This window comes from Aspergillus fumigatus, chromosome 2 (genome assembly GCF_000002655.1).
Source record: "Aspergillus fumigatus Af293 chromosome 2, whole genome shotgun sequence".
NCBI lineage: Eukaryota > Fungi > Ascomycota > Eurotiomycetes > Eurotiales > Aspergillaceae > Aspergillus > Aspergillus fumigatus.
Genome location: NC_007195.1, coordinates 394,812 through 407,940, shown reverse-complemented (window position 1 = coordinate 407,940; position 13,129 = coordinate 394,812). Strand labels below are relative to the sequence as shown.

The 13,129-nt window shown below is 49.7% G+C and overlaps 5 protein-coding genes across 5 annotated transcripts; 2 read left to right on the top strand and 3 right to left on the bottom strand.

Moving 5' to 3' along the window:
• Positions 1 to 2,205: 2,205 nt before the first annotated feature.
• Positions 2,206 to 5,418, bottom strand: AFUA_2G01670 (FHA domain protein). Its single transcript, XM_744209.3, has 6 exons — positions 5,070 to 5,418; positions 4,727 to 5,004; positions 4,455 to 4,660; positions 4,238 to 4,370; positions 4,122 to 4,173; positions 2,206 to 4,059 (listed from the first exon to the last, which is right to left on the bottom strand). Exons 2-6 carry the CDS (start codon positions 4,740 to 4,742, stop codon positions 2,292 to 2,294), a joined length of 2,175 nt encoding a protein of 724 aa, XP_749302.2. The 5' UTR covers positions 4,743 to 5,004; positions 5,070 to 5,418; the 3' UTR covers positions 2,206 to 2,291.
• A 165-nt stretch (positions 5,419 to 5,583) lies between these two features.
• tom70 (putative mitochondrial outer membrane translocase receptor (TOM70)) lies at positions 5,584 to 8,658 on the bottom strand. The gene is made up of 6 exons (XM_744208.2): positions 8,479 to 8,658; positions 8,031 to 8,381; positions 7,883 to 7,965; positions 7,039 to 7,810; positions 6,507 to 6,980; positions 5,584 to 6,449 (listed from the first exon to the last, which is right to left on the bottom strand). Exons 2-6 carry the CDS (start codon positions 8,344 to 8,346, stop codon positions 6,202 to 6,204), a joined length of 1,893 nt encoding a protein of 630 aa, XP_749301.1. The 5' UTR covers positions 8,347 to 8,381; positions 8,479 to 8,658; the 3' UTR covers positions 5,584 to 6,201.
• A 250-nt stretch (positions 8,659 to 8,908) lies between these two features.
• Positions 8,909 to 9,754, top strand: AFUA_2G01650 (aminotransferase class IV; the record flags this gene model as incomplete). Its single annotated transcript, XM_744207.1, has 1 exon — positions 8,909 to 9,754. The coding sequence occupies one exon, from the start codon at positions 8,909 to 8,911 to the stop codon at positions 9,752 to 9,754; it is 846 nt and encodes a 281-aa protein (XP_749300.1).
• Positions 9,755 to 10,044: 290 nt separating this feature from the next.
• AFUA_2G01640 (tryptophan--tRNA ligase WRS1) lies at positions 10,045 to 11,635 on the bottom strand (the record flags this gene model as incomplete). Its single annotated transcript, XM_077804038.1, has 3 exons — positions 11,069 to 11,635; positions 10,952 to 11,006; positions 10,045 to 10,899 (listed from the first exon to the last, which is right to left on the bottom strand). Exons 1-3 carry the CDS (start codon positions 11,458 to 11,460, stop codon positions 10,045 to 10,047), a joined length of 1,302 nt encoding a protein of 433 aa, XP_077660204.1. The 5' UTR covers positions 11,461 to 11,635.
• A 123-nt stretch (positions 11,636 to 11,758) lies between these two features.
• On the top strand, positions 11,759 to 13,114 carry AFUA_2G01630 (MSF1 domain protein). Its single transcript, XM_744205.2, has one exon. The coding sequence runs from the start codon at positions 11,892 to 11,894 to the stop codon at positions 12,708 to 12,710; it is 819 nt and encodes a 272-aa protein (XP_749298.1). The 5' UTR covers positions 11,759 to 11,891; the 3' UTR covers positions 12,711 to 13,114.
• The last annotated feature ends 15 nt before the right edge of the window (positions 13,115 to 13,129 follow it).

Below are 13,129 nucleotides of genomic sequence, written 5' to 3'. Positions count from 1 at the left end.
GGCCTAACTGACAACCACGGATAGATGCAGAGCAACGTGCCAGCATGATGTCATTCTTGTGTATCAAATATAGATCACACAGAACGCTGTTCTAGAAGATGTACAGACAAGAGAGAAGTAACATCAAATTAGTATCGTGTTCCTGTCAGTTATGCAAATACCTTTTACTGGTGCCCACAAATCACGTTTCAAGTTGAGCAGAGACACGATCAACTTCTGCATGGCTTAAATGTCATTCGTGTCGCTGGTTCGTAGCCCACTAGAGAACCGTTTAATGCATGCTCAATCACTCTGTCCCTATGGCCGAGGACGCAATGATTGGCGGGATCGAGCACAGCGACTCAAATGCGACTCTTAGCGAGAGTGCAGCTTCTGCGGCGCATACACCATTGCGCTGCATAGTAGGATCCAAGCTACTGCACGGCCAGTAGAATCACGTTAGCCTATGGGAAGACATGCTAGAGGACGCTGTTGGATATGTCAGCAGCTGGTTATGACCTGACTTCCATCAACCCAATGGCCTGCAATGGGATGTCAGGATCTAGTTGGTTTAAACTCCATTATAGTCCACCCAGGATACTGGAGCTTCGGGTGCTTTTGTGGTGAGGTGACGGGTATCTCTCATAACGGTCTCATGAGCATTCTCAGTACTGCGTCTCTGAGACCTTGCCGCTTACTGCGAATATGGGGTCTCATGCAGGTATCCGCCGACATCCGAGCAGTGGAAGCTGCAGAGCAAGTTAAACAATTTTATCACCCATATAGTGCCAGAAGGCCGTAAACGACTTGGAGTTTTTGTGCCAAGGGAAAACCTTCTGTGCCTCATATTGGATGAATGGCACTTTACCTGCAGATCGAGTAATCACATGTCCCTGAGGCCGTAAGGCATGAAACGAAACATAGTCGCATAAAGCCCTTCTCCAGCAAATGTGAGATGCACTTGCAGCTGAAGTGCTGTTGCAGCTAATTGGCTCGCTAGCGCGGCGCAGGTTCCTGGCCCCTGTACAAGACAACTCAGACGAAGCTTGAGCGCTCACCGATTGTCCCTATGAGACTGATATGTCTTATTCATAGTACAGAGAGGTTACATCGGTCCATGTGGGAAAAGGCCAGAGTGTCAAGAATAATAAGTTTCAGGAAATGATAAAACGAAGACGGCCGAAGAGCATTTGCAGCGGAGAGTTATCCCAATCGAACCGGCCGATCCGAGACGTGGCATGGAGATGGGAGAGGATACAAGGTCAGCATATGACAGGCATATCACTTGTTAATGGAGCTTAGGCGAATATGCAAGCACCCGTTGCAAATCCCGCATTAGAGAAAATCTCACCTGGCTTCGTGTGCCATTCCACCTACCATCGTAACCTTGCTTTGAATCTCCAACCAAAGACTGAGGCCCATGAAAGATGTGGCTGAGGAAGGAAATCCCCTTGAACCAATGGTCCACTTTTCTTGGTTTCTGCCCTCTCTGGAGAATAACTCCGCGAATAATGATGGCTGACCGAAAGGGCCTACCATGCGTAATAATGTAGAATCTGTTCCAGTTGCCCTTGGCATCGGTGACCTGATGGTGCTGATGTTGCACAAAACCGAAGTACAAGAGGAAGCGCCGAACAGATTGCGATCAGCTGACATCTGCCCTCAACATCAGGCAGCCAATCCTGGATAATGTCGCTTTGTAAATTGTAAGGTACTAAGGAGAGACTATTATCGGGCTTATACATGGATTACAATCATGGCCAGATGCTATGGTCCGAGGGCCGGAGGAACCCAGTAAGCTCAGTAATTGCAAACCCTCATACTTGACACCAGACACCATGTATTGCTAGATGGCGTTGAGAGGCGGGTGAAATGAAACCCTCAGCAAGAATGTGCCTGTTCGAGCGGTACGGTCATCATAGGGAGCTGTGCAAATTATGTCCGGGCCTCTGCAGTTAGCTACCAGTGTGGAAGACGCATCATAAACATATCTCATTGTAAGATTATTCCTTAAGGTTGAATAAAGGGAGACAAGACCCGCACCAGCGTGGGCGATCTCCGCAAATTCTCGACAAATTCACAGTAGAGCAACAAGGTTCCCAAAAGCCAAGCCATCCGAGGGTGGAATAAACGCCTTTGAACTAGCAAGAGTCCCAGAAACGACCGACTTGATCGAAAGGAATGCCAAGGTAAGAATAAATCCAGTCAAGTAGGAGGGGAGAGATCAAAAAAAAAAAAAAAAAAACAATATATGAAAGGAGACAGAGAGAGGGAAAGAAAATGCCTGTGACTGCACTCCCCCAGTAAGCCTCTTAAGCGAAGTAGTCAGTGGGAAGAGAGGCCAAAAGAGCGACTGTACCCAAGCCACCAGCCATTGCGCCGAGAAGAGCAGTGGCGACATAACTTCCCAAGCTTCCTGAGCCCGAAACCCTTTGTCTCTTCGACGGTCGTTCATCTTTTGCAGCAGATTTGGTAGCCTTAGGTACATCAGCGGGATTCTGAGTCTTGGAAACAGCGTGAATCCTCGTAAGGTGCGAGAGCGAAGCGTCCAGATCAACGGGTGCAACTTGTGGCTGAGCATCTTGAGAGAATGAGTCTGCAGACCCACTGACAAATTGATTATCAAGCAAATCACAGATGTCATCGGAAGTGACATCGGGGAAGTGACCGGTAAGGCCCTGATCAAGCTCTTCCGCGTCCAATTCCATCTCAGGAGCCTTCCTCTTCCGCGACAGCTTGATGCCAGATGTAGCTGTCCATTCGGAAGTATCACCAATGTCAGCCATAGAGTGGCGTGTATTGGAGTCCCGCGTAACTCCTGAACCGGCCATAGATGATACTGAATGATTCTTTGACAGCAATTCCACGCGGCTGCTGTCGTCCCAAGTCTCGACACTCTCTTCATTGGGGTGTTGCTCTCGACTTGACTGACTGATGTTAGTGGAAGCGGCAGAGTGAACTGTATTCCCCTTGTCAGATTCATCGAAAGCGGTATGTGTGTGACTGTTGACGAATGGCCCATCACTATAAGGAGCATCCGGTGTGCGGTGATTTTGCGATATAGCATTGCCATTGCTTTCCCTTTGCGGTAGAGGGTTGATACGATGATGGCCAAAGTTCGGCCAACATTTGTCCCCGCTTGTTGACGACGTGGTGTTATGGAAACAGGCAAGTGAGTGATCGAGGGATCTTCCGCTAGACCGGGACACCAGATTGGAGACTCTGACGGGCCGTGGGATGGACGACCAGCCGAACTTGAGGGGAGACGACTCGGTAGAATTCTCCCTCGCCGTGGATTTCCAGTTGTTCAGGTTCGGAGCAGCGGTCTGGAGACAAACACGCTCGCCACTGGTGACCGCTTTCGAGCAAGGTGCATCGTTTTGAGTGGGTTGCGATCTTTCCTCCTCTTCCGACCGGGCTCCGTTATCCACAGCCACTAGCGACTCATAAATCACTGAAGTCGAAGGATTATTGGATGCCATAGCATCGGCCTCTCTACCGAACTCATCGGTGTCAACACTGAGAGATGAATGAGGCATTAAATCATCGTCAGACTCGTCTTGCTCTTCACTTTCCTCCCAACCATCGGATCCAGTGGTCGAGTCCCCTCGGCTGTAACCAGTAGGTGCGGGTTCATGATCTGGAGCATAATCGATGTCACCCATATCATCAGCTATACCGGTGTAGGAACCTTCGTAAGTATCCTCGACAGACGGTGGGGTCATCCGCGGAGTTACAAGGCGGTGCTCATTGTTCTCTTCCTCAAGATCAACCGGACTTTGCTGCGATCTGGCCACATGACTTTGAAGCTCACTGAAGGGTGCAGAGGATTTGTTCTCCACCGATTCTACAGAAACATCCTTGTTCAGAGGCGAAGTCACGGGAGTTGAGTTCCCAGCAGACTGGTGATGTTCGGAGTCCGAGGAAGTGTCTGGGTCTTCGGGCACATAAGACCCAGTCGATTCAGGATTTATAGGGGCCTCGTCGACGATCTCAATCACCTCATCATCGTCGTCAGGGACGCAGAACGTGTTCGTCTTCAAGTTATCCTGTGCTTTTTTGGGTTTCGCAGCCCCCTCGCTACCAAGGTTACCAAATTAGTAAACGATATTCGGAAGGAAGTAAGACAAGTAGCCACATACTCAAGGTCAAACCATTGGCACTCGCAACGAACTCTCATGGGCGGATAAGTGTCTAGAGAGAGTAAGGGAGTCAGCGAGTGACTGGCAGGAAATCACTATAGAGGTAGAGGGCATACCTTCGCCGCGTATAACTTCGGTACCAAATATCACGACGTCACCACTGTGGATTGGGACATCCTTATCGGCTGATATCTTTTTACAATTGACCCAAGTACCATGCATGGAGCCATTGTCCCGTATGTAGACCTCCTGTACTCAATGGCATTAGTACGAACAATGCTGCATATGAGCTGCCATGGATGCAACGAGATGGGGTTGCCTTGACACACCTACCTTCTTCTCGAAGGATACCCTCAACTGCGCATGATCCCGAGACATAACCCTCGATTCGAACAATGCATTATGGTGAGCGGGGACCAGACCTTTCGCTTCCCGCTTGGAAGCCCGGCCAATCTTCACAGATTCGGTATCGGGAGCGAACGTTAGGGAGCGGAATGGCAGGACATCTGGCTGGAAGAGCGGATAAAGAGTCACAACAGCTGGCAACACAAGGACAAGTAAGTCAAGTGCTCTTTCTCCGTACAGGATGTCGGCGAGTTACATACCCTGCTTATCAGGCATGATGAAGGTTTGACCAGTCGATTCGTAGCCTTTGAGTCTCGAGTTTCAGAGAGGGAGCAAGTGTTACTGATTACCCACAACTGACAAAGACAACACCTTCACCGTTGAACACACGATATTCGACAGCTTTGACAGGCCCAACAGTCGTAGGCTAGTCGCTTCGATGAATAAATGTAAGAGATTTCGAATAAAGCAACCAAGTCGATGACGGGGAGATAGCCAAGGTAGAGAGGGGTAAAAGGAGGGAGTGTACGGGATCAGCCTGAGGTAAAGAGACGGTCGGTATCAGGTGGAGAAACGTGGACAAGCAACACTGTAGTCACGTACGATTCCGTGGGTAAAAGACGTGGGCTCAGAATGGCTGCCTGTTGTTGATACCCAAGGCAAGAGACTCAAATAAATCACGACTGCACAGCAGACCAAACCAACATTACCAGACTCGATAAGGAAGGGAATGTGGAGATGGTGGATAACGAAGTGTATATGTCGTGTTTAGCAATAGCAGCTGACTGGGGATACCTAAGACAACGAACAACGCAGAGTTGAGGGATCGAAAATCCTTCTATAGTGAGTCATCAAGACAAGCAGGAACTAACTATTTTACGAGTGATAATGATGATGTACGAGTAAGAGGAGTGAACCACAGTTCGTTCTAAGATGGTGACGCTGATTCCGCTGATACCGCTGATACGCAATGACATGACTCCCTGACACTCCTAGTAGGTACACACCTTGATAGTGAGCGGTGGGGTTTCCCGTGGTCCACCCCCGTCAGGTGATAAGGATTAGTCTGCGCAGTTAGGCTGCTGATAAGGATGGTCTTTCCCATAAGCTGCGGGGAAATTTCCAGTACTCCGTACTCCGTACGCCAGAAACAATAACTACCCACAAATCAAGATATTATATATGTGACAGAGGAAAAGGCAACCAACATACTGTATTCCAACTACCGCCCGCTTACTACTATGGTACAAGTGAAATCCTTTCCATCGCCGTCCCTTGCCAGAAACGGAGCTCCAGCCGACGAACATAATACATTCCGGCCACAATGCTGTTTCCCCCATATTGGGAGACCGGCACTTTTCGTAAACAAGCAGACGACCAAAACATACAAGAAGCAGAAACGGAGGACATAAGATAGGTGAACAACCAGAGAAGGGATCTTTTAAGATAAAGAGGGGAACGCATATAATGAAACGCAAACATATGGTGGTAGGTACAGACTCGTAAGTGAGAAGACCGAGCACCCCAGATATTAGAGTGAGCTAAGGAAACGGTCCATTATAAAGGCGTAGGTGTTGCTCGCATGGCTGTGCTGTCAATTGGAAAGCGTTGACAGTGCAGAAGAGAGGAGGGAAAGACGATTAGTCTCGCAAAAGCCCTCGGGGCAAGAAGTGGTCTATGTAGAAGGTATGAAGAGTTCATCGTGTGGGACTCGTTGAAGTGGATCAGTGACTCTTTACAGACCAGGAGGTCCGCCCAACCCGGCACCCATGGATTGCAGGCGCGCTGCCAGCTGGGGGTATCTCTCCTGAACTTCCAACTGTGTCCGAGTGGCCTCGGCATACGAGATGGCATTGACGATCTCCGCCTCCGTGCGAGCTAGCTCTGCGGCCCGTTCGAAGTACTTGAGTGCCTGCGAGACCTTACCCTGTTGAAGAAGGAGTTGGGCCATGGTACCCACAGCAATATCACACTCAGGGTCGACTAAGACGCAAGTCAGTAAATTCGTAACAATTACAGAACGCAATGGCAATGACTCACTGATTAGAGCCTTCTGGCAAAGGTTCTCGGCCTCCTGGAAGTCATGCTTCCACTGGAACAGCGCAAGAGCCTTGTTGATCAGGGGTAGGACATTGATTCCCATTGGCTTGCTCTGCTTCTCCATCTCAACTGCCTTATCGAACTTCTCAATGGCCTCGGAGAAATTCTGCTGGTCTAGAAGGAGTTCACCATAGTAGTTGTAGACATCCGGTACGTCCTCGAAATTCTTCACGGACCGACGGAATGTGGCCATGGCTGAGGCAACAGAGCCCATCTTGTACTGTGTCACACCCAATTGAATATGCGAGAAGATAAAGGTGCGGTCGAGGTCAATCGACTTCTGATAGTCCTTGGCGGCTTCGGCGAATTCTCCAAGAATGAAGTGGAGTTGGGCACGGTGGTAATAGATATCAGGGTCGTCCTTGTTGTGGGTGATGGCGAGCTCAAAGTCGTCGGCTGCAGCATCCTTATTGCCTAAAACCGGTCAGAAACACCCTGGGTGATGCTCACAATAAAGACGGCATGTACTTACCAAGCTCGAGGTGTAAGCTGGCGCGCTTGATATAACTCTGCACCAGTGATGGCTGCAACTCAATACTCTTGTTAAGATCAGCCAGGGCCGACTGAGCGTTGCCCTCGAGGTAGGTAAAGGTGGCTCTCATGTTGAGGGCCAACGCTTCGTATTCACCCAGATCACCGAGTTCCAAGGCCTTCTCGAAAGCAGCAGCAGCTTCCTCGTAGCCGTCACCGGTCTTCTTGCTCATTGCGACCAGACCCTTGCGAAGCTGACCTTTGCCAGACTCCTCACTGAGATCTGCGGACTCTTCAAGGCCTTCGGGGAGAGACTGGGGCCGGAAGCTCTGGAGGTAGTTGGACACGAAGGTGGGGCTAGGAAGTTTGCGACCCTTGGCTTCCAAGATAGCCTTGGCTTTCCTCTCTGCGACCTTCTTGAGAAGCCTTTCCAGCGCGTTGCGGCTGACATCATTGGAGAATCCGTCAATGATGCAGCTGGCGGTGAAGTCGAGAAGGGCCTCGCTGTACTTCTCGAGGTGTTCGTATGCAATAGCTCTCCTGTTCAAGGCCTTGACGTACTCGCTATCCATTGCCAGTGCAGCTGTCGTGTCCTCAACGACCTTTTCCCACTCCGAAAGGACATTGTAGCAGGCAGCGCGGTTCGAGTAAAAGACAGGATCGGGTTTACAAATGATCGCCTTTCCGTAGAGGTCGATGGCTCTGTTGTAATCCTTGGAGCCATAAGCTTTGTTTCCAGCAGCCTTGAGCTTGGCAGCGTAAGCTTTCCGGGTCTGCAATAACAATTGTGAGCATTCGAGCAGCGGACGCCAGGAGAAGCAGGAAGGATGCGATCAGCAACTCACCTCGTCCGACAACTGATCGACAGTTGCCTCATCGACCTCAGGCAGCTCTTCCGAAACTTCCTCGGCCTTCTTGGGAACTTGTTCTAGGCCGTTATCAGCTCGATACTGCGTTTAGAGGGTGCGCAGAACGCGGTTGGATTTAGCATACCCTCTTGAACGGTGGCGTTCTTTGCCTTCTTTTCCTCCTCCGCCTTCTTCTTCTCCTTGCGTCGCTGGTTCTTGCTCTTCTTCTTTTCTGTGGGAGCAGGTGCTGGGGGAGTCCGGCCGGAGTCGGAAAGGTAGTATACAACGCCTGCGCTGGTCACGACCACGGCAACACCAGCAATGGTATAGACCAACGCTTTATTTTCCGACACCCATTTCGAGATACGATCCCAGACTGACGCGGATGATGAAGCAGGAAGGGAAGCTGTGTCAACAACGACGTTCTTGACTGGCTGGGATAATGGCAATTCGCTCGACATGATGACCCGGCAAAGAGGAACCTGAATTCTGAACTCTGTACAGCGCAGGGAACAGCAGTGAGCAACCTGAAAATGAACAATTCGGGAGAAAGCAAGAACTAGTGAAAGTAATAGCAATTAATAATGACATACCAGTCCTTGATGAAGGGTAAGGTGCTTGTCAGCAAAATGCTGCTCTTTTTTTTTAGGCTTCGGAGAAGGGAGGGTGATGGGAGAGATGATGCGGCCCTGAAAAGTTATGCGTTTCGATGTTCCAAGTTCCGGCGTACTGCAGCGCCCTTCCGAGCTCTCGAGCACGCCAGGCCAATCACACTCTGCTGTTTACTCTGCTCTTTACTCTGCTCCACCACATATCATCATCGTCTGAGAAACCGATCTCCAGTGAATATAAATAATTCATGAGAAGGTCCAGTGTTGATATGCTAGAGAACTGGCCTGTCACCATTAGCGACCTTCTCGTTGACCATTGCAGATATTTTTTGTCTCCAATCCTCCTTAGCGAGCTCTCAGTATACCATTAAGCACAGCATCCATAGTTCACTTGCTCTGCGTCCATTTCGTTATGACAGATGCAATGGCTACAATTACACAATCGCAAGCCTCGGAGTCCTTCCAGATAATTTCCTCTCTTCGTTATGAGCCTGCTCTTCCCGAGTTGCTCAAAGCACAATGCACCGACGCCTACCCAGATCCCCTGCGATCACCTTACTACCTTCTCCCTTATCACCAGGAACGACTTCGAAAAGCTGCAGATTGTTTCGGGTGGCGCAAAGCGGCCACGTTCCTACAACAAGATGTCGAGTCCTTCGTCGAACACCTTAACAGCTTCATACCAGACCGGACGAAACCTTGGCGTCTCCGCATTGTCATTGACAGAGATGGCACATGCACCGTCGAGGTCAACGCAGCCCTGCAAATGGATGCGCTAAACCTTCTCCTACCTTCCAAAATGAATCAAACAGACACGCCCTGGCGTGTCACGGTAGACTCTCAAAGAACCGTGCCGTCGCCCTTCACAACGCATAAGACTACATCCCGAGACGTCTACACTGCTGCGCGACTTCGAGCCAAGATCACCTCCCCACAAGATCCGGCTGAAGTACTAATCGTGAATCCTCAAGGGGAAATCATGGAGGGGAGCATAACAACTCCATATTTCCGACGCCGAACGTCCGCATCCACACAAGCGAAGATTGATCAAGAGGATTCCGGGCCGGCCTGGATCACGCCACCCCTCTCTAGTGGAGGTAACGCGGGTACAACAAGGCGATACGCACTATCTCAGGGGTTCTGCTCCGAACAGGCGATCACTATCGCCGAGCTGATCGACGGTGAAGAATGTTGGCTCAGTAATGGTGTGAGAGGATTCTTTCGTGGCAGAATCCTGCTGAACGAGTCTAAACCATGAGAAGTGGTTGTTGGCCAAATCTACCCTTATCCCAACATTGCTCTAGGGCCAACAAGGCCAATTGGGTAGAACTATTACGCGTGTCTGCATTAAATAGATCATGGATGAAATGTTGAGACGGTCAAGTTCATTCATATCTATCAATCATCGCTTCATGTCATTTGCTAGGCCACTCATGTTTCCAAGGTGGACTGTACGTCCCCACAACCAGAATTCGGATTGCAGGCGCTGGACGAAACTGGCAAGTGCACGCTGAAAAAGCAGGGCTATTCAGTCAAAGTGAGGAACTTCTATTTCTTCTCAACAACGATGGGGTTGGGGTTGCCTTTCCACTCGAGGGACCGGGGCCGCATGAACTCGGCAACTATCTCGTCGGTGACCTGGGCCCTACGTTCCTGGAAGGCCTGAACGTAAGCCTGTAGCTCCGCGATACATTTTTGCTTTACCTCGCCGGTAAGCATTTCTCCCTTCTCATAAGCCACACGGATTCGCTCCAATTCCTCATCATCTTCCATGAAGAACGTGAGGTATTGGAATGGGACGTCATCCTTGGTGTTGGCGCCCAGTTGACGCTGAAGCTCAGCTGTATCCTGCCCTCCAGAGAAGGCGTACTTGTTGATTTTGTTCTTGATCCGATTGGGCGCATCGTTCATGAAGATGGCGGATGTCTCGACGCTCGCAGACATTTTCGAGCCCGGGCCTTGAAGAGCGGGAAGGAAGATAGCATGGATCAACGAGGGCTTCTTGTACTTCATCTTCTCGGCGTGTTCACGGCACTGACGGAAGTACGGGTCCTGGTCGATTGCACAGGGAATCAGGCAAGGAATTGACGAGACCTTCTTCCTGTCGGTACCGAAGATGTGAGGGAAGCTAGTTGCAAATGCTGTGGCCGATTGAGTTGCGCAGAAGTGAAATTCTCCGACGTTGTTGCTGTCGTTGAAGCCAAAGGTTCCTCGGACGGAGTTTATTGTGATCCTCTTCGCCATTCTGCAGATGTTCTCATAGAAAGCGCCGCCAACGAAATCGAAATCGCTGAAAATAAATGTCTTCTTCATATCGAATCCAACTGCAATGATGTCTTTTGCATTGGCTTTTGCATATTTCTTAGCATCGTCGACCTCGATCTTTTGCGAATGCATGTATTTCTAAATACTGGTTAGATGCAAAGGTAGAACTCGTCAATGATGTAAAACTCGCCTCGTCGTCTGTAAGCATGATAACCAAAGGGCAATCAAAGACATCCTGCAGCCATCTGGTAAAGCCATCCTGGTCAATTCGTTTTCAGAAACGTCAAGTAGAAAATGGACGACGCACTTGGTGAACTCAAAGGGAATTGTGTGTCCGACGTGCATGCTGTCGCTGCTAGGCCCACGCCCAGTGTAGAGGTAAAATGGTTGCCCCTTTTCATAGCGATCAAGAATCAGGTTCAAGTCACGGTGGCTGAAGACAATTCCTCTGCGCATAAATCGATGAGGCCGACGTCCAGTTACTCTTTCGAAGCGCTCAAGCAGTTCTTTGGATATACGAGTCGCTCCAAATTCCCGAACCAGTTTATCATAGTCAACGGGGAGAAGCTTGCCCGACTCGTCGACACCACCAGACACATCGAAAGGAGTCACAACCTGAGCGACTGCCTTGGACGCGGGGGCCTTCTCGGCCAGGCTCAATGTGGTGAGAGCGGGGGGTTGTCCAGGTTCATCGGCCATGTTTAATTGAGAGTTTCAGTATCAGCGAGATAAATATATGAAACAAATGGCCGAGAAGGCGACCAATGCGCTATGGCGAGTCACTCTGAGAAGGCGAAGATGGTAACAATCTTAGAGGACTGGTCAATAAATTTCTCCCTACCCCTCCAAATCATTTGTTGGGTGACTCAGGCCTGCTGGCAGAATTCGGCGGTGTGCCTAGCGGATAAGTAATCACGCGGTTTTCTTGGCATCCCCGCGTTACAAATCGGGCTAGCGCCTGAGCTCCCAGAAACTAACAGAAATTCTTCTAACAGGAGTTGCTTCCGACCACTGACAAAGCTCAAGGATCAGACGAGCACCATCTTCCTCAGACGTCCGGTTTCTCCGTCGCCACATCAGCTCCAGCATCGTCATCTAGATTCTACGGCCTGTTATATGCATCAGCAACCATGAAATTCTTCGAGAATGTCTTTACGTACGATTATTCCTTCCCTGCCGTTTCGCTCGCCTACTTTCTTCGATACCCGAATCCGTATTCTCGCCATGTTCTGACCACCGATGTGATCGACCGTTATGTGGATCCGAAGACGGAGCGACTTCATACAGTTCGTCTCCATTTGAAGAAGTCAAAGGTCCCGTCGGGTATTCTGAAGTTACTTCCGAAAGGAATTGGGGGCTCGGACAATTCTGGCCAGAGTTATATCCTTGAAACTACCGTCGTTGACATTAAGGAAGGATGGATGGAAACCGAATCGCGGAACATGGAATGGACGGGTATTCTAAGTGTTGTTGAGAAACAACTCTACACGCGCCAACCAATTGAGGGTTCGCTCGAAAGCTTACAAGGGCTTTCACTAGATGCCCAGAGAAACGAGCAGACCCAAGTGAAAACCACGGTCACCTTCCGCTCTCGCCTGGGACAAGGAAAGTTCCTTGGGAAAAAGAAGACCATCCCGACTGCCGATCAGACCATCGAGTTTGATGAAGAGACACCTAAGAAGGGATTCTTTTCGTCGCTGTCTACTGCTGGAATTCAGAGAACCATTGAGCTCATTGGCGTGAGCCGAACACGAGATGCAGTGCTCAAAAGCAAGGAAGGCATGAATGTCGTCCTGGAGCGGTTGCGGAATGGCGGCATCGTCGGTGTCCTTGAGGGGATGCGGCAGGATCGGGAAGCAGCGTTCGGACCCGATGGTCCGTGGAAGCGTGTCTGGCTTAGAGGGAATGGCCTCAAAGATCGAGCCTTTACTGATGATGACGACAACTGATTGACATATGTGTAGGATTAGCCACGGGCAACTTCTTTTCTTGCAGCATTCGAGCGTGGGGTTTCGGCGTTTGGGACCTGTCGAATTTTGGAAAATCTCCTATATATTTGACTTGCTTTGTCATATTTATCCCATTATCCTTGTCATCCAACTGAGTTCTACACATGATGAACGTGATGAACTAAACATGTATATTAGCTAGCCATACGGCAAATGTGGTGACCTTATTCGGTTCGCAATAGGCACCTATTGTACAATAAATACATCTGCGACTCAGTCATTCAAATTCTTTATCTTTTTTTCCAGTGATATTTCACACACATCCACTTATCCCAAGATTCAAATCCTTTGTCTGGAAAACAATGTAGTTCCAGATTGTCTTGTTCTTCAACTTGCTACTGTAGTGAAGTAGATCTTTA

Bases quoted from the DNA above. Each gene is read 5' to 3' on its own strand.
- AFUA_2G01670 (XM_744209.3), bottom strand. The intron at 4,174-4,237 runs GTATGCCCTCTA...TACTCTCTCTAG, and splicing joins CGAAGTTATACGCGGCGAAG to ACACTTATCCGCCCATGAGA. The intron at 4,060-4,121 runs GTATGTGGCTAC...TAACCTTGGTAG, and splicing joins TGCCAATGGTTTGACCTTGA to CGAGGGGGCTGCGAAACCCA.
- tom70 (XM_744208.2), bottom strand. From the start codon at position 8,346: ATGTCGAGCGAATTGCCATTATCCCAGCCAGTCAAGAACGTCGTTGTT. The intron at 7,966-8,030 runs GTATGCTAAATC...ATAACGGCCTAG, and splicing joins GAACGCCACCGTTCAAGAGG to AACAAGTTCCCAAGAAGGCC. The intron at 6,450-6,506 runs GTGAGTCATTGC...CTTGCGTCTTAG, and splicing joins TTGCCAGAAGGCTCTAATCA to TCGACCCTGAGTGTGATATT.
- AFUA_2G01630 (XM_744205.2), top strand. From the start codon at position 11,892: ATGAAATTCTTCGAGAATGTCTTTACGTACGATTATTCCTTCCCTGCC.